General features: G+C 44.9%; 1 protein-coding gene and 1 pseudogene across 2 annotated transcripts; both read left to right on the top strand.

The window, feature by feature from the left end:
* Nucleotides 1–5,268: 5,268 nt before the first annotated feature.
* On the top strand, nucleotides 5,269–13,287 carry IL6 (interleukin 6; the record flags this gene model as incomplete). Its single annotated transcript, XM_080701174.1, has 7 exons — nucleotides 5,269–5,354; nucleotides 6,094–6,206; nucleotides 9,206–9,262; nucleotides 9,432–9,619; nucleotides 10,691–10,804; nucleotides 11,505–11,654; nucleotides 13,123–13,287. The coding sequence occupies 7 exons, from the start codon at nucleotides 5,269–5,271 to the stop codon at nucleotides 13,285–13,287; spliced, it is 873 nt and encodes a 290-aa protein (XP_080557300.1).
* A 2,226-nt stretch (nucleotides 13,288–15,513) lies between these two features.
* LOC308266762 (putative monooxygenase p33MONOX) lies at nucleotides 15,514–16,333 on the top strand (annotated as a pseudogene). The gene has a single exon. The product of its transcript is annotated as a putative monooxygenase p33MONOX (transcript).
* Nucleotides 16,334–19,520: the final 3,187 nt, after the last annotated feature.

Here is a 19,520-nt window from a genome sequence, read left to right as displayed (position 1 = left end):
CTCTTCCCTTGCTCAGCTGTAGCCTGTGTCTATTTGCTTATACAAGTAGCAGCCTACATTTTTAAAGCACAGAAGCAGCATGAATTGCCCAGAACAATCCCTCTCCTGACCAATTGCCAAGAGAAGATACAATAGTCCTTAATACCTGTGACAGCTCCTCTTCTCACACTCCCCAAATAGTATCCACATAATAACTAATCTCTGGATTGAACTGATTTTGCCTTCCAAATATCCCTCTAGGTCCTTGGGCTCATTGACATCTTAGAAGGTATTTAACTTGCTGGAGACCAAATGGAGACAAGGGGAAGGCTCTGATTTGTAGCAATGGCCATTTTCATCATATAAAAGAAATTCCCTTTTTATCTAGTCGCAAGCTGTCTTTAGGAGTCACTGAATGCAAACTTGGGTCCAGATGGACAGAACTGGCTTCCTTGAGCCTAAATGATCAGCCACAGACGTTTCTGCCTGGGCGCCGTATGGTCTTACGCTGAGATGGTGTCACAGTCTCCAAGTCCACCCTCCCTAACTCCAATCCCCTGGAGTCTTCTTGCTCACTCCGATTAGCTGCTTTTATCACCTCACCGCCCTGCTCAAACCATCTTCCTATTTTCTTCCCTTCTGCCTAGCGTTAGCATCCCTTACCCCCATGATAAGCTGGTCCTACCAAGCAAAGGTTGCTGAATTTAACAACTAAAAATACAGGATAGCCAGTTAAATTTGAATTTTAGAAGAACAAATAATACTGTTTAGAATAAGTATTAGTATTGGAATATATTCATACTAAAAAATATTTGTGTGTATCTGAAATTTTTCTGGGTGGCCAGCATTATTCTCTGGAAGCACTATGTCTAATCTACCCACTACATTTTTCCTCTTCTCCCAAACAATAGCCAATTTCTTCATGATTCTTGGAGTCTGCATGGCCTTAGATAAATCATTAAACCTCTCTAAATCTCAGATTCTCATCCATAAAGTGAAGCTAACAACAGCCACTTCCATGGAGTGACATTTAAATGAATGAATGTTCATAAAGCAACTAACCCAGAAATTGGTATCCAACAACCACCAGCATGATCCTCCATGTCAATCCTAAGTACTCAAAGTACTTTAAAAAGAAACAATACTGTGTTATAGAATCTAAGGGCCAGACATCCTCTCAGGACTTAACTCAGTATATTCAGATTATCCCAAAGTCTTACGATTACATTTTTTAAAGAAATCTAGAAGAGGTAAAGTGACTGAAATACTCAGCCAAGGCCACTTCAGCTGCGACCCGCACACCTCCCTGACCATCGTCAAGGGAGGCTATCTTGCTTACTATCTTCCCAGTCGTGGCTCTTGCTTCACCTGCCTCTGGTAAAGCAGTTTCTCTTGCACAAACAGCCTATCATAATAGGTGAACGGTCCCCCAGGGAGACACAATTAGGACCTGAAATAGAAAAGAGAGAAATACCTCAAGACTGAAAACTCCTTATCAAAATTTTTGGGGCTTGTGAAACAGGCCCCAATAAAAAATTTCAAGATACAAGATACGACAAGAAAGGAGGCATATACAATGCGGAAACACGTTGCTCCCATTGCCCACAACAGATCTCCATACAGTGAATGAAGAGCAGTGAGCAGCTGATACCACTGCGAGGTTCAACCAGGGCTTGGCCGTGTCCCAGAATCAGGTGAAAAGCAAATTTCAGTCACACTGCCGATTCACTTGCATGATGCCAAATAATCAGCAAAAATTATTTATTTAGAGATAACTTTACTCCATAAACAGCAAATGTTTATAACCCCTCAGGAACCCCAAGGATTGTTTAAATGCACGCTGTCTTTCCCCGTGCTTTATAAAGTGAATGGTACACACACGCAGAGGTCATCTATAAACCTCACTTGACGTCGCCCTCATGTCATCTGTCTTGTTCGTTGATAGGATCGTTTACATCACTTTTGGCCTCCCCTCTTCTGACTTACTCAGGTCCCCAAAGCCAGATGTTCGTTCACCAGCCCCAGCCGAGGTGAGCCAGACAAATCAGAAAACTCTAGTTTTCCAGAATGTTATACACAAAAAGAAATTTAAAAAGGAAAAGGAGGTCACAAACACTCTGAGTTTGAAACACTAGTGCTTCCTGTCTATACCTATTTATACGTATATATGACTAAAATGATTGTACCGAACCAATAGTTATTACAGTTGGGAGATAAGATTATTTCTCCCTTTTGCTTCTATTTTCTACATTGAATATATACTACTTGTGTAATTCTTTTTTAAACAAAAAATACTAAACCTTGAGGACCCATCTGTTCTTATTTACACAGTAATTAAGAAGTCTGCTACTCCCTTGCTTTGAACGTCTCAATGTAGATGTTCTGGCCTTTTCTGAATCAGTTTAATCTGCCTATGGTCACCAAGATCCTGGGCACATCAAAATAGACAGGACCCTCACCAGACAAAGTAGGTCTACTAACTGCTCTTTGCAGAAGAACCACAAGCATCAGACTTTTGGGCTTTCAAGAATTCTTTCTCATCGGGCGTGGTGGCACATGCTTATAATCCCAGCATTTGGGAGGCTGAGACAGGAGAATCCGGGTTCATGGACAGCTTCAGCTACTTAGTGAGGCCCTTTGCAACTCAGTGAGACCCTGTTTCAAAATAAAGAATAAAAAAATAGGGCTGGAGGTATAGTTTGGAGGTAGAATGCTCCTGGCTTCCATCCCCAGTACTGAAAAAAAAAAGGAATATTTTTCTTTATTTTAGAGTTTCTAATTCTTACAGCTCCATTAAAGGTAGCTTCTGGATTATTCGGTATGGCTACTGTAGAGCCACAGAATCTCAGAATGTCAACAGAAGGCTGGAGCTAAGGAAGACTTGAGGGAGTATCTCCCTAGTCGAGCCTGGAGATGGGAGCCTACCTTACTCTAACTCCTCCAGCTACTCCTCCCCTCAGTGCTCAAATGTGCCAACAGCTACACTCATAAAACACGAGAAACCAAGGACTTGACAAGGCAGTAAAAAGACAAGCCTAATCCAGGAAAACCATACATTTAGCCAAAAAATTTTGTTGGCAATATGTAAAACCACAACCTTCTTCTGAATCCTGCAATCCGCGTCAAATCAATAGGACCAGTGGGACTTTCACAAGCCTGGCCTACACACAGTATCAGGCAGAAACAACTAGGACCTAAGTCCACATTTGAGCCTGGCCTGCCCCAGACTACACACCTGGCATCTTCCATCACCTTTCTGGACCCACTGCAAGCAAACAAAATAGAAACGGAAATGTACAACAGCCTCTTTGCTGGCTGATCCAGAGACATAGGGGAATCTGAAGCAGTTAGAGAAATTGCTTAAGCACCAAGCAACCCCCCCTCCCAAAAAAAAAATAAAACCCTTTAGGAATAAGAAGCCACTTCCAGGCATTCTGGTCACTGGCCAAGCAGACTAGTATAGCAAATCATGCCTTCCCTTCTGCCACCATCTCATCCACACAAGAAACGTGGTTTCCATGAAGATAAGACCTGGGGAAATCATCCCCCAGCGCACTCAGGGACACAATACTGCAGCCCAGACTTGAACTGTTATGAAGACCCAGCAGCACAGGAGGAGTGGCCGGCCACAAGGCAGCCAGCCCCAGCTTCCTGGGCACCCAGACCTCTAAGGCCACACTGACACCCCATGGGCAGCACCCCACGGAGCTGTGTCCATGATAGATCTGTAGGTCAGGATCTGGGCCACACACCCTCACATACATGTCTACATAGAACATAGAATTAAGTAGCTTAAAAAGATCACCTGTATTTCTTTGCCCTGCTTACCTGCTTCTGTAACATTTCAAACCCATCCAGGTGGACCTTTCTTCAGAAATAATAAAACCCAATGTCTCAGAAGTACAGAGTGCTCAACAGGTCCACAGCATCTCATGGGAACCTTTCCACTGTGAAGACTAGAGAGGCTGCCTCTACCGTCATGAATTCTGCTTGCTGGGAACACACAGGAGACTTTATTCAGAGGAACTAAGACATTCTCTTTTTAGCAAATAGCCAAAAGGGCAGGGAAGGGAGGTGAAATACATCATAACCAGCCCCACAGAATCCCCTGGTCTTGCTGTTACATGTGATACTTTGAAATAAATTTTTACTACCTTAATTTTAAGGGAAAAGAGTGAAGGGAAATAGACAAACGCTTTGCATGCTTAGTTTCTGCTTGACACTGAACTCAGAGAACTGAGATCTCTGGAGAAACCAAAGATGGTTCAAATGACTGGGACAAGAAACTGGTTAGTTGCTCAGAGGTACAGTTTCCTAATTGTAAAGCAGAAGCAACGATATAGAAAGCCAGCAGACTCCATAGATGGAGACAAGATAAAGCTCAGAAAATCAGTCTGAGGGATCACCCCTGCTGTGTCCTGGGGCTCCTTCAGAATCACGAAGAATTTCTTATCATCAACCAGCTTTGGAGCACTGGCTTATCAATGTCTTGAGATCAGCGCCCTCTTCCATGCAGACCTGGACTACCAGGTGAAAGGAGGGGCAGGAAGATACCAAGACAGGGGAGTTTACATTGTCACCCCCAAAGAGGCCCCTTCCCTCTTGAGATCCATGGGGTTTTCCACTTGGAAGGGGAAGAAACTCAGCACACTGCAAAGCGGCGAGGACACAGAACAGATGAAACACAGCAGACGCACCCCTCCCAGCCTTGGGGAGCCGAGTCCAGTCCACTGCACCTTTCCCCTCAGAAAAACTGAGGCCAGACCAAGAAGTCACCAGGAGCTGTAGTGGCACATCACGGCTGGGGCAGAGGTCAGGACCAGGATAGGACCATCAGGCTGGCAATTCTCGGGAGCTTTGATCACTGGGCCTTGCTGCCCTCCAAGACCACCCAGCTCTTTTCAAAAATTCACACCATCCATCCCTTCTATATTCTCTCCAAATAATATCAAAACTTGTCCCAAAGTAGGCTACTTCCCAGAGCTTCACGCCTGGCATTTGTTCAGTGGGACTCGATCCCAGGAGATGTGAAAGCACTCACTCTTTCAGTCTACAAACTTCTGCCTCCATGAGGAGTGAAACTACATTCTAACAGCAACTGCAAGTTCCCTAGCACCCAGTAACTTCCCTTTTTTCCTCCGGATACTCCCATCTCCAACCCCAGAACATGGACAAGATGTGCACATGGCTAGACAGGGTTCCCTCGCATCCCACTTCCATACACAGCTTGGAGGGAGAAGACTGCTTCTCCTCGGCAGGCCTTGACCCCCCATCACCTCCAGTGCACCAATGGCCTCTCTGGAGTGGTCCCCCCACCATGTAGGAAAGCAGACTTGGGCGGTGACTCAGGGACACAGCCAGCCCTACACAAGGTGGTGAGGAAGGAAAGCCATCCTCTTCCTCTACACACGCTTCCATTGGTCCTTCCTTTCTTGGTTTTCACTGGCAGTCACTTCAAATCAACAAAGATGCCAAGCCAGCAAGGAAAGTACTTGCGGACAATTTAAACATATTAAAACATGAGGGCGATTTGAGGGCATTTGGGAAATCTCTGTACCTTCCTCTCAATTATGCTCTGAATTTAAGACTGCTTTAACAACAACAGGAAAAGTTTAGATATATGAGGGATGAATTCTCCAAGGTAAAAAGCCATTGAGATGCAAAGAAAGGCGGCTGTCGTGGTAGATAAGTGATACTGCCTTGATGCCTTGGGATCAAGAAGACCCCATTTCTCCCACACGCAAATGCCAGTCCAAGGCACTGACACAAAGACCCTCGCTCAGTGTGCACGTGGCTAGACAGGGTTCCCTCGCATCCCAATTCCATACAACTGTCCTTCCCCGGCTGTCTTTGCACAGTGGCTGGGTTGTTAGGCTCCCACAAGCTAGGGAGCCACTCTCAGGAAATTGGATAATGACGGAGACCATGCACAGGGACGGCTGTGGACTTCTGACAAAAGCAAAACACTTAGCAACAGAAGACCTTGGAAAAGTTCTATAAGCAAGACACAACTAAGCTAATTATCAAAATCAAGGGACCTAATTTGAGGATCTTAATATTCCCCCAAAAAGAGGGAAATCACTTTCCCTCATTTTTTCCACTGTGTACCATAAGGAATTTTCAACAGAGCATTGATTCTCATTTCTTCAGAGGGAAATTATTGGGAGACCAGCTTATTACCAGCACAGTGGCCTGGTTACATAGTAACTTCATAGGCGAGACCACAGGTGAACTGACAGAGCCACCCTAGAAGAATTGCCCAAGATCTAGGTTGCAGCTAGGGAATGTTACAGAGATTTAGTGCTTATTGCAGGATTGCTATGCCCCAGGGATTTTTTACACCACCTCATTAAATCTTCACAGCAGCCCTCTAAGGGAAGAATCATTATTATCCAAGTTTTATAGATGAAAAAACAAGCGCACAAATTCTTGGGTTAACTTAGCCAGGGTCAAACAGCAAGCAAGTGGCAGAGCTGGGCCTCCAGCCCCAGCCGTGAGAGCTGAAGCCTGTGCACCTGCACAGAGAGCTCCCGAGGTGGCACCGGGGCCACTGAAAGCCACAGTGCGCACACACACAGAAGCCGACCGTGTAAATGCAGAAGAGAGAACCTAGGGAGCTAGACAAAACCTCTCCCAGACGGGGAAAATAGAGGCTTTCCTTGAAAATACTGGGGATTAGGTGCTAGCTCTGGGACAAGGAGCCAGGAAGGAACTTACTTTTCCCTGTATACCCTAGGTCCTGTTTGACCATTTGATCATGGATACCAGGCTCCTGCTTTAAAAACACTTTTTTGGAGAAAACATATGACCCTTTCCTCTCTGTGACAGGCTATCTACATGTGCAGATACCACTGTCTCTCTGGGTACTTGGTATTATTGGGACGGAGGGAAATGGGGAGGTGGGGACGTGGGGGGCACCAAGTACTATGTGCATGTATGTCATTGTCAACATGGCTTACGTTATAATGTGAGACTATATAATTCACCGATAAAAGCATAAAAAGAAACACTTTTTGGGAAGATATAACTGTATGTTATATTGAGTCACTAAATTCAAGTATTTAAAATTTACTGAGTCTAAGCCGAGCATGGTGGTGCACACTTATGCTCCCAGTACTTGGGGGGCTGAGACAGGAGGATTGCAGGTTCGCGGTCAGCCTCAGCCACTCAGTGAGGCCCTCGCCAACTGAGTGAGACCCTGTTTGAAAATAATAAATAAAATAGGGCTGGGGGTGTAGCTCAGAAGTAGAAGACCCCTGGGTTCGATCTCCAGAACAACAACAACAAAAAAAAAAATTACAAAGTCATGTTTTCTAAAAAATAGATAACTAAGGAAAAGCAAACTCATACAGCAAAGGCCTATCGCGGCACGCCCCAGGGGACCGCAGGGAGGTAGCTTCACCCAGGGTAGAGCGAGCACTTGACTCGGGGGTGTCTATGCTGCTGAAGACCCAGAGCACTAAAAGTGAAACCATTCAGCCATCCTCCTCCATTTTCGTTTTCAAGCTAAAAACCCCCACTGTGGCACGAGGACCGGCCTCTCTGTTTAGATAAACAGGGAGAAAATGGGTGACCTCACTCTCCTCAGCAGGTGGACCCTGCATGTTCTGTCCATGTTTTAAATGGTTGAGTAGAGTCATTTTTTTAACAATCGTAAAGAGACCTTCTCTGGAAAGCCAAGAAGACAGTTGTGATGTTAACACTGTTTTATGAAGTTTTTTTCCATGCCATACAACAGTTCTAGTTTTAATTTGGAAGCAATCCTCAGAGCTCTTTGGGTGTGCGGAGACTGACTGGTGGGCAGCAGAGGCCATGTGCAGGAGATAAGGGTTCTCCTTCAAGAGAGGTCAGGCACACATCTGTAATCCCAGCATTTGGGAGGCTGAGACAGGAGGACTGCAATTTAGTGAGACCCTCAGCGACTTAGTGAGACCCTGCTTCAAAATAAAAAATGAAAAGGGTGGGTGTGTAGCTCTGAGGTAGACTGCCTCTGAGTTCAAGCCCCATTACCAAAAAAATAAAGATAGTCACGCTAAGGGAAGAGGGGATCCATCCAACTATGACCCCATAAGGAAGCCCGTGGCCTTGGAGGGAAAGGTGTGATCTAGAGCCTCAAGCCATGCCACCTTCAGATTCAAAACAAGTCAGTTATGAGAGAGAGATACAAAGGTAAGCTCTAGAAGATGCCACAAGGTCCTCCTTGGGCATCCTCGTTGAAGAGGCGAGTATTCTGATCCATTTCTACCCTAAGCCGAGTGGGCTTCAGCATTGAGGGCTCCTGCAGGACTGCGCCATGCACCCAGGGGCTCCCCAGGGCTGCGCATTTGCTGGCAATGGTGGAGAGACCCAGACAGCAATGGGGACAGCACTAACAGCACAGAACAACCCTGTGGCATCTAGATCAAAGTCCTTACCAGGAGGAGCTGCATGGGGCTGCTGGGGAGGAAGAGCAGGGCAGTCTCAGCTCTCCCCAAAGTAGGCTGGAACAGGTGAGGGGGACACTGGAAGATGCCACTTGTTGGCAGAAAGGAGCCATGTATGCATGTGCTCACAATCCACCTGGACACTCCTGCAAACAACTGCCCAAGATGTCAGGCTGGCCAGACCGTTCTGCAAACGTTGGTCACGGCAAGGGCCAGAAAACAAAAGTACTGAGAAGATGGGGAGCGTTAACTTCTGGCTAACCCTGGGCTGGGGGCTGCGGAGTGATCTGAGGAAACTCAGGTCAGCACTTCTTGAGTTTTTCACAAATACAAATAAACTGGAATACTAAACCCTAGCTTCTCAGTCTGGTAATCGAACTATTGTTCCTTTTTTAATTATAACTTTAACTTCTTTTTTTTTCTCCTTATAAAACATTGCTTATGACTTCAGCTTTACTTTCTCAGGACACGCTAAAGTGCTGAGTCACTAAAAAAAAAAAAAGTAAAAAAGTAAAGGAAGAGTGATCTTGCTTCTTAGCTAGCCTCAGTGATGACCTAAGCCACGCTTCCCCCCCCCCTTCCCCCAAACCAAGTTGTGAATCTTTCGATGCTCAACGACGTCACATTGCACAATCTTAATTAGGTTTCCAATCAGCCCCACCTACTCTGGCCCCACCCCCACCCTCCAACAAAGATTTTATCAAATGTGGGATTTTCCCATGAGTCTCAAAATCAGAGTCTCAACTCCCAATAAATATGAGACTGGGGATGTCTGAGGTTCATTCTGCTCTTGAGCCCACCAGGACCACAAGAGACCTCCATCTGCCCTCCAGGACCAGCCATGAAGTTCTTCTCCACAAGTAAGTGAAGGAAATTCCTAGCCCTGGAAGCGCCAGCTGACGGGCTGCTGAGCTCTGGAGGGAGGGAGGAGGAGGCGCGGTGAGTGAGGGCTGGCTCCTGGCCAGCGGCCAACAGCAGGCTCCCAGCTGGGCTGTCAGCTCACTCTGCTTTCCCTTCCCTCCGGCACAGGCACCTTCCGTCCACTTGCCTTCCTGGGGCTGCTTCTGGTGGTGGCTACTGCCTTCCCCACCACAGAAGTTCAGAAAGAATCTTCCAATGGTGCTACCACTGCAAGCGGAACGACCCACATGCCTCCGCAAAAAATCGAAAATCAGATGAGATATATGCTCTCGGAAGCCTTGGCGCTTAGAAAGGAGGTGGGTAGGCTGACGACGGTGATGGAACGAGAAAGGTGGTCATGCACTCTCCTTGCCCTGGATGTGGACAGGGGGTCCGGAATTAGGAGGGCTCTGCTGGGTTCTGGGGCACTTTAGATTTGAGGCCAAAGAGCAGACCAAACTGTGTTCTGTATTTTCTTCTCTGCTGCTGGTCTCAGAAGGTTCTTCCCCTTTTGGGAAAATGCAGAATGGGTGCGTTCTTAGCTCCCCACTTGGCTTGAGCGGAGGGCCCCTGCTTCTCAGGATTCCCTTTTCCTGTGCAGAAAGTCACATTTGTCAAGTGAAGGTTGACCTTCATTTTAGTCAACCTTTATTTTGTGCCTTAGGCTTCGGGAGGACCAGAAAAGTGCCACCCGAAATGGATGTTTCAGCTTCTCAGAGCAGATGCAGTACTTTTAGGTTCTGTGAGCTCAGTGGTTAGGACTCTTCAGTTTCATTCTATCCAAGATGCATACCTGGGGGCCACCAAAGTGGCAAAATCATTAGTAGGTCAAAGAGTATCTTTAAATGTAAAGTGTTTGGGCTCAGTTTGATAGAAAAGAACACAGGAGGGTGGATTGGGAGCCCAGACTCGAGTTCTGGTTGTACTGAACCAGCTTTGTGATCTTGGGCAAATTCCCTACCACCTCTGGACTCGGTAAAATTATGAAATTTGACTAGATAATCTCACAGATCTTCCAGCCGGAGCACTCTATGGCTTAAATTATACTCACTCAAAATCACTAATTTGATGTCCTTTATAAGTACCTACTATGAGCCAGGTACTTTATATAAATTATTGTATTTAATCTTCACAAATAAACCTGTAAGGGAGGTATTTAATGGTTTCCAATTTGAAGTTAAAGGATAAGTAATAGGCTCAAAGTCAGAGATGAGCCTGGGATTGAGTCCAAGTGTGCCTAATTCCACTAGCCTTTGCTTGCCAGGATGACAAGAGGCTGTGAGTTCAGTTTCCTAGACGTCCCTGACTGTGGTACAATGCAATCGGCCCTCTAGTGGTGTCTGTCTTGGGGGCACTTGAATGATGGTAGTTCTGGTGCTCTTTTCCAGATGTGCAACAATAACGAAGAGTGTTTGAAAAGCCAGGAGATAGTGTTGGAAAACAAGCTGAACCTTCCCGACCTCAAAGCCACAGATGGATGCTTCCAAAAGGGCTTCAACAAGGTATGAACTTATCACATAGACATTTAGCTTCTCCTTAGCCTACGTTCTCCCCTCTGCATGCAGAGGCTGCTTACAGGTGGATCCAGGCGGGCGACAGAGGAGGTAGATGTAAAGCACATTATGTAAATTTCATGAGGAAGCCAATTTTAAGCTTTTTTAAAAATAAAAAAAAATTAAAAAAATAAAAGGCAGTTTATCGTTGAACAGGCAGGGCCGGAGATGTTGGGATTTTTCCCAACTGCGGAACATTAGAATCTGACAAGTTTATCTGGTTCTTTGGGGCCTGGGGGCCGCGCTCCTCTCTGATTGCCTCTAGCAAAATCCAGGCCCAACCTCCCTGCTGAGGTCATTCTCGCACCCCTCTCCTTCCAGGGGTGAGATAACCTGCCTTGGCTTCTGAATACCCCAGAAAAGGAGGTTTCAGGCCAACCTTGCTAAGGGTAGGATCGCAAGAAGAACAGGGAGGAGGGAGCCAAAAGGGATCCCCACCGCCACACTCTAGCATCTGTCGGGCTTTGGGTGGAATTGATGAAGTGGTGCTTCTAGATATTCAAAATGGGTGGCTGGTGCATGTTCCAAAACATGATGTCTGATTCTCCAGGGGGACAGAGGGAGAAGATACACTGTTATAAGACTTTTAAGTTTTAAAATCCCTTCTGTCTCCTGACAACCAATTTCCCCATCTTCTCTCTGCTTGTAGAACAATTGCCTGACCAAAATCGCCTCTGCACTCCTGGAATTTAACTTCTACATGGAATACTCCGAGAAAATACTTGAGGGAAGCAAGAAGGAAAAAGCCAGAGTTCTGCGGATCAGCACCAGAGCCCTATCCCAAGTCCTGAAGCAACAGGTGAGTGATTTTCACTCTTCGCAGGGCGTGGGGAAGAGAGGCCCGAGACCCCTGACAACTCAGGGGTGCAGTTGCTTTGACAAAGACAGCTAGCTGCAGATCTGAGAGGATCTGAAAGATAGTTCCCAATAGCTAAGACTTTTTTAGTTTTGGGGGGCCTCTTCTGCAAAGAACGTCTGTATTTAAAAATTATATTTAATGACATGGATTTAATATCCATTTCTAATAGCTTAAAAGATACAAAGGCTGGATGTGGTGGCACACACTTGTAATTTCAGTACTTGGGAGGCTGAGACAGGAGAATTTCAGGTTTGAAGACAGTCTCAGCAGTGTAGCAAGGCTCTTAGGAATCAAGTGAGACCTAATTTCAAAACAAAATAGAGAAAGGGCTGAGAGTGTAACTCTGAGGAACCATGAGCCTCCTGAGGTCAACTCCCAGTACAACAAAAGAGATAAAAAAGAAAGAGATAAGATAAAAATATCAGTAGGAGATAAGCGGAAGTATATCTAATACCTTCCTGGGAGCCATTATCAAAAAAGTGAAAGCACAGAAATGACTTGAGTATTTTAATCACTGCCAAGTGATATTCTTGTTACCTGAAAGTTAATGCAGAGAAATGGCCAAATATTAAGGACTAGAAGAGGAAAGTCCAAGGGTTTTGTCCTCCATCAGGTAACTACTAAACAGTAGACCATGGAGGGTAGACGGCTCAGAAAATGGGTGAGCCAAGCAAAGTGCAATGGACAGAGACCCTCCGTGCTCCTCCTCCTCACCCATTGCTTGTTGTTGGTCTTAAACTAAGTCCTTTCAAACTTGAATGTGCGTAGGAGTCCCTCTGGGGATATTGCTTTGCTGCAACGTCTGATTTAGCAGGTCTGGATGGAGCCTGAGAGTCCCATTTCTAAGGAGCTCCGGGTGTCGCCAGTGCTGCGGTGCTCTGGGTCCACATCTAGGGCACGAGGCCGCGTTGAGTCACTTATCCCATTAGTGGGTCTACAGGAAGATCTTTCTAGTCATCTCTGCATCACCAGATCAGTGGGCTCTCAACAGATACCAGATGAATAATGAGAGGGAGATTGGACAAAAGTACTAGATTTAGAGCCCAGTAAATTGCCTCTAGCTATGAATTCTTCACTCATCTATTAAGCAACAACTCTGTGTCAGGAGCTGTTTTTAGAAGGGAAGATATCTAAGGGTCGTGGTACTGTCATCTGGATGTGTGCCATCTATTGGGAGAATGAATGATAAAAGGATGCTTAGAATTTAGGTGCAATGAAAGGGTCCTTCTCAGGGTAGGCTTGGAGCAAAACCACCTCCCCTGACCTGAGTGAGTCAGGGAAAGTGGCCCCAGTTTATCTTATTTACCCTGAATTTGAATGATTTCCCATGGCCCAGAACACTCCTCCACTGCAAAGTATCTGTATAGTATTTATTTAAACAGTGGTTCTTCTTTTCTTTCCCTTTCAGGCAGAGCATCCAGAAAAAGTAGTCGAACCTAGCTCAGATGATAAAGCCGCCCGGATGAAGAAGCTGGAGTCACTGAACGACTGGCAGAAGAACACAGCAGTCCGCCTCGTCCTGCGCGATCTTGAGTATTTCATGCAGTACGGCGTGAGGGCTGTTCGGCAGTAGTGTGGGCATCCAAGATTACCAGTTCATGGGCATTCCTTCCTGTGGTTAGAAAACATGCCCTGTCCACTGGGCACCTACCTTATGTTGTTCTCTACGAAGAACTGACAGTATGAGCTTTAGAACACTATTTTAATTATTTTTAATTTATTGATAATTTAAATATGTGAAATTTGAGTTAATTTATATGTGATTGATATTTATAATTTTATAAAGTACCACTTGAAATATTTTGTACAATGGTTTTAAATGATATTATAAGAATCTAGGCAGTTTGAATATCCTCTGTTTCAGAGGCAGATCATTTTTTGGAATGTATAATAAACTTACCTCAATAAATTGCCAATTTATACACTTTTTAAAAAAATGTTTGTGTCATTTTTATAATGTTTAAACCATCTTTATGCGTAAAAAAGCACGTTGTTTAAGAAATCAGCAGTTATGCTCATGTGTGTTATGTGAAGCTAAATAAAGTCAAAATGGGCTGGAGGCAATGGCACACACTTATTAATCCCAGTACTTGAGAGGCTGAGACAGGAGGATCACAGGTTCAAAGCCAGCTTCAGCAACTTAATGAGACTCTCAGCAACTTAGACTCTTGTCTCAAAATAAAAAAGGGCTGGAGTGTAGCTCAAAAGTAGAATGCCCCTGAGTTCAATTCTCAGCATCAAAAAAACAAAAAAGAGTGAGGGAATGGCTACAGACTGGTCACAACAGAAAGAGCACAATTCTTCCTGAGCCTTCTAGATGTGCTCCCAGGAGGAAGGCTGCCATACAGAATCATGGCAGTACTGAGTTTTCAGGGTCGACGATACCTTGCAAGGTTTGAGAAATGCCAGAGTGGTCAGTTTTGCTTCTTTGCCTGTGCAGGTACAATTCTGTTGTACTCAGAAAGTTTACAAACACCTTATTACATCAGTTCCCAACTACTGGATTTGACAAAATCCCAAACTGCCCTTCCTTGCTTCAACAACCCAGGCTGGCTCTATTCTGCACCCAAATATACTGTCTTTGATTGGGTTTTTTGGGTTTTTCTGGTGGTACTGGGGGTGGAACCCGGGGGCTTTCTACCTCCAGGCTATACTCCCAGACCTATTTTATATTTTCATTTGGAAACAGGGTCTCACTAAGTTGCTGAGAGCCTCACTAAGTAGCTGAGGCTGGCTTCAAACCTATGTAATCCTCCTGGCTCAGTCTCCCAGGCACAGGGATCACAAGCGTGCACCACCACACCCTGCCAGCCTTTGCATTTATTTTTACCTTATTTTATTCATTCACAAACATATAACATATAAGAAACATATGAGTTTCTTATCACCACCTACACAACCCACCCACCCCCAAAAAGTTAAAATCACATGAAGAAAGATAGAATTGAGTACCAAGCACATTCCAGGCACAGGCTTAATGTGTTGTAGTCATTATATGATTTAATCCAGCACTTGCATACTTTTTTTTGTACTATGGATTGAACCCAGGTACATACCATCTCTAAACTATACCCCCAGACCTTTTTATTTAATTTTAATTTATTTATTTGGTACTGGGGATTAAACTCAAGAGCATTCTACCTATTAGCTATACCCCCTAGTTTCCCCACTTTTTTGAAACAGGGTCTTGCTGAGCTGCTGAGGGTCATGTTAAATTATTGAGGCTGGCCTGGAACCTGCAATCCTCCTGTCTCTGAGGTTACAGGCATGCGCCACCATGCCTGGATGTACATTCCTTTCTGGATGTAGGAGAGTAAGTGATTTACCTAAGTACCCAGCTGGTAAGGCACGAGCCCAGATTTGAAATCTAAGTCTACCTGCATCCAGGTCTCCCACTCTTAACCTTTAGGTCCCATTAACTCCCAGGAAACTAAAAGGGAAATGTAGAAAATCCCAAAGCCAGGCAGATGCTCCGTGGTCAGGTGCTGGTGCTTGGGCCTCTCGGCAGATGCAGGTCCTCAGAGCCTCTCTAGGGTTGGGGTTGTGGCCACAGGCAGCTAGATGGCAGCAGGAGAACTGAACCAATGGATGGACTCTTCCTGGGAAACTTGGCTAATTTGCAGCAGCTGGAAAATGTTTCTCATTAATATCTCTCTATCAGCATAGTGGTGACATTTCCTTGTGGTGGCAGGGACTCAGCTCTGAATTCTACATGGAAAAAGCACGTGGATTCCAGTCTTCAGTGGCTTCAAGACAACCCAAAGTGCCTGCTCTTGGGCCTAATGGGCCTCTAAGCAAGATGTCCCTGCCCATCAAGATGTGCTGCTGAGCATTCAGCTATGATGATGCCCTCAAGGACACTGCGCCATGACTCCTTCTCCATCTGACACAGGGAGCATCCCTGGAAGACAGCAATTCTAGGGTGCAAGTATCAGCACCTCACCGAGGCAGAGGCAGGAGAGGCCAGTGTATCCCTGCTGCCGTGACCCTGTCCATGGTCACTGACAGTACAGACAAGGTCCCAGTGGTGATGACATCATGCATTCTCTGCTCACAAAACAGACCCAGGACAGCATTCATCATTTTGAGCAACAGGCAGTCCTGAGAGATGCTGGCTACCACCTCACAAGGGCCTTACCACCGAGGAGACCAAGTCTCTCCATGTGGCAGAAGCACCCCACAAACCAAAGCTGCATTGTGGAGAGACAACAGAAGAGAAGCAGCCGCAACCGCCCAGTCTACCCCGAGCAGCACCCTCACCCTTCCCCGAAGCAGAGGACCAAGGCTGGTTTGCTTCTGCTTCCTCTACAGCCTTCCCAGGCCCAGATCTTGGCACCATGGACCCTGGAAGTGGGAATGAGGATAGAAACTTGTCAGATAAATGGAGCCTCTCTGGAGGTTTTGCCATCCAGGCCTACAAAGGAGCCCAGAAGCCCTCTCCCATGGAGCTGCTCAGTGTCCAAGCCACCAGGATGGTGAAGATCCCACAACTTTCAAACCTCCATTGGGAGGATGGATGTCCCGGTGATAGTAGGGAAGAAACTACTACCATGGACCCATAATCTCAAACCCGAGACTTGAATGTGCTCACACCCCCTGGCTTCTCGAGTGCTTTCTAGCCAGGCGTGGTGGCGCACACTTGTAACCACTTTGTGAGGCTCAGACAGGAGGATGGCAGGTTCTTGGCCAGCCTCAGCTACTTAGTGAGGCCCTCTGCAACTTAGTGAGACCCTGTTTCAAAATAAAGAATAAAAAATAAGGCTGGGGGTATAGCTTGGAGGTAGAATGCCCCTAGGTTCCATCCCTAGTACTGCAAAACAAACAAACAAACAAACAACAACAACAACAAAACTAGAGTGCTTCCTATTCCTGGGATGTTGGATGGAGAGTTTCTTACACTTCACTCACTCCCCCTTTACTTTGGCTCTGACATGGGAGTGACATTTTTTTTAAGTCTATGAGGCTAGTGCTAGATACATAATTTATTTTGAGAAACATTGGTGCAAAGCTGTCTTCTTTCTTATGGAAGAAACCATTTTGTACAGTTTTAAAGTCAGACTAAAACCATGCGAGCATTGACCTGTCTGGGCGTAGAGATGCCTGCTGACAAGTTTGAGTGACTGTGCTTGTGTTGCTTTCCAGCTCTGTCGGGAGTACCTAAGGCTTGTTTGAGATCTAAGCACAGTCAACAGCTAGACTTAGGGGACGCCCATCCTTCTAGGCTGAAACTGGAGCCTCTGTCTCTTTGCTCAACCCAGTGGAGCGCTCTGTCCTGCAGCCAGTTCTTCTTGCCTGTTGGGCCACTGGTCTTGGATGGATGCTTCTCTTTTACATATCACAGAACAAATACTAGTCTTGCATATCCCTTCTTGTACTTTAAAGTGAGATTAGTTCAATTTCAATTTGGTTGAAAATTGCCTAAGGGAAAAAATTAAGTGTATTGATTTGATACCAATGAATGGATATTAATCTTTTTTTTTTTTGCAGTGCAATGCTGCTCTTTTAGGGTTTAGAAAATGTTTAGCTTTCTTAGAATTAAAGAAGATGGTATTATATTTATATTATAGATTTGACGTACATGTGAAGTAAGTATCATTTTATTTTGATCTATGTAGGTCATGGCCTGAATTTTTTTTTTTTTTTGAGGGAAGGTGAAAGAGTTCAAAATTTCTATCATAAAAGCTTATTTCACCAAAATGAGCCTCATAGCATTACACAACTTACATCTTACTTAGGAAAGAAAGTAGAGAAACTACTTTTTATTTCTTGTCACCATGGACATGTTGTTTGTCTCAAAATACTTGTTTTTATTTGAGGTAGTATTGTGTTTACATATGGAGCTGATCTGATCATAGAGAAGCACTCAAATCTAAAAGTGTCAAAATAACTCATTTATTTGTCTTCGATTATGATCTCTTGATAGTAAAAATCCTGACCATGATCTCTTGTTTCGATAATAAAAATCCTGACTATTGTCAAAAAAAGAAAATTCCAAAGCCTCTTAATATAGAGAATACATTTTAAAGATGCAATCAAAGTCTGAAATTATACAACCACTTTCATAAAAGCAACACACAAGTTTCCAAATAACAACCAGAAGTTCTGTCTGCCTCCTCTGTGTTCCTCCAACACTGCACACTCCCATCAGCCACAGCATCTACCATGATGTATCACATCTTAAAATGTGGATTTTTCTTTTTTTCCAGCATGCTGGTTCCTTAAGAAAACAGACTCTACTGCATTTATCTTTTTATCCTCAACCCATGGTCCAGAAACTAAATAAAGGAGACCCAAAAACACATCTGCTGAACAAAGAAAACACACTTAGATAATGAAATACAAGATACTTTAGTTCTTGAGGACATATAATATTAAGGGAAATTGCTAATTTTATGCACTTATGTATCTTCATCTTAAGAGAAAATATCAAGGATTTGGAAGAAACACTCTAAGGGCTTCTAGAGGAGGCAGGGAATAGCGCCTGTATATTTCCTTTCCCACTGGCAGTAGCCTTCATCTGCCCTCTCCCCCACATCAAGAGCGATGGTGAGCAAGGCAACCTGGACCGCTTACACTGGTTCCTCCATCCCACTTCAGTACAACACTGGGAATTCAGTAAAGATTTCCCCTTTTGAACCCCAGCAGTGTAAAAGTTCTGCCTTCTGATAAAGCTTGTCCCTTCCCTAACCACCGTAAACTTCTTCCTCAAGGGAAAGAATTACACTGGGTAGGGGGAATCCACAGAGGTCAAGAACCGAGAAGGGCTAAGCAAGGAAAGAGCCACATACTCTGACCTCTAGAAACCATGCATCACCAGTATGCTTCCCAACAGTTAGGTCAAATCCAAGAAATATCAGTTGACATTTTCAAACAAAAATGTGTTGAGTGTCAAGGACAAAATACACATGGTACCTGCCCTCGTGTGCCTTACACCATGGCAAGGAAAACATTGAACAAAGAATTAAATGTTAGGAGGTTTACAAAAAATAAATATGAGGTGCATTGAAAACCTATCCTGGGGACCATGAAAGCAGGGGGGTCTAACTAAACTTAAGGAGGGAAGGCATGGAGGCTTCCTGGAAGGAGAGAAGTTTTAGCTGAGATGTGAAAAATATGTTGATGTTAACTGGGCCCAAGAAAGGAAGAGCAGTACAGGCAGAGGGTTTAGTATGCTTAAGAGTCTGAATGAACCCAAAGCATATTACAATTGATGCATTGAAAACTCCACTAAGTCTCATCCAAGACAGGGGGTTAGGATGGGTGAAAAGTGAGGCTGGAGCTAGGTCGACACCAGCATCATCAAAAGCCATCAGAATCATATTCACAAATTTAAAATGTATCCTACACATGGTGAGAAGACAGATTTTTTTTTTTTTTTGGTGGTACTGGGGTTCCTGGAAGCCCTTCTACCCCCAGGTTACACTCCCAGACCTATTTTTTATATTTTTATTTGGAAACAAGGTCTCTTAAGCCAGCGCGGCTGGCTTCGAACCTGCTTGATCCTCATGTCTCCGCCTCCCAAGCGCGGGGATTACAAGCGTGCCCCACCACGCCCGGCGGAGAAGACAGATTTTAAGGAGCAGAATGGCATAGGAGACTTACATTCTAATTTATTCACTAAGGCTGCAGTGTGAAAAATGTATGGAAAAGCAGCTGGAAGAGGGTGTTGGAAGAACTTTCCAGAGCCCTCCGCTGTAATGCAGAGGATGGAGAGGGGTGGTGCTAGTAATGGAAGATAGGGCAGTTGCATCTATCACTGAAAGATCAGAGATAGTTCAGTAAGATATGGTGGCCACTGAGCAAAGG

This window comes from Muscardinus avellanarius (genome assembly GCF_963383645.1).
Source record: "Muscardinus avellanarius genome assembly, chromosome: 9".
Lineage (NCBI taxonomy): Eukaryota > Metazoa > Chordata > Mammalia > Rodentia > Gliridae > Muscardinus > Muscardinus avellanarius.
This window is presented reverse-complemented; position numbering and strand designations above follow the sequence as displayed.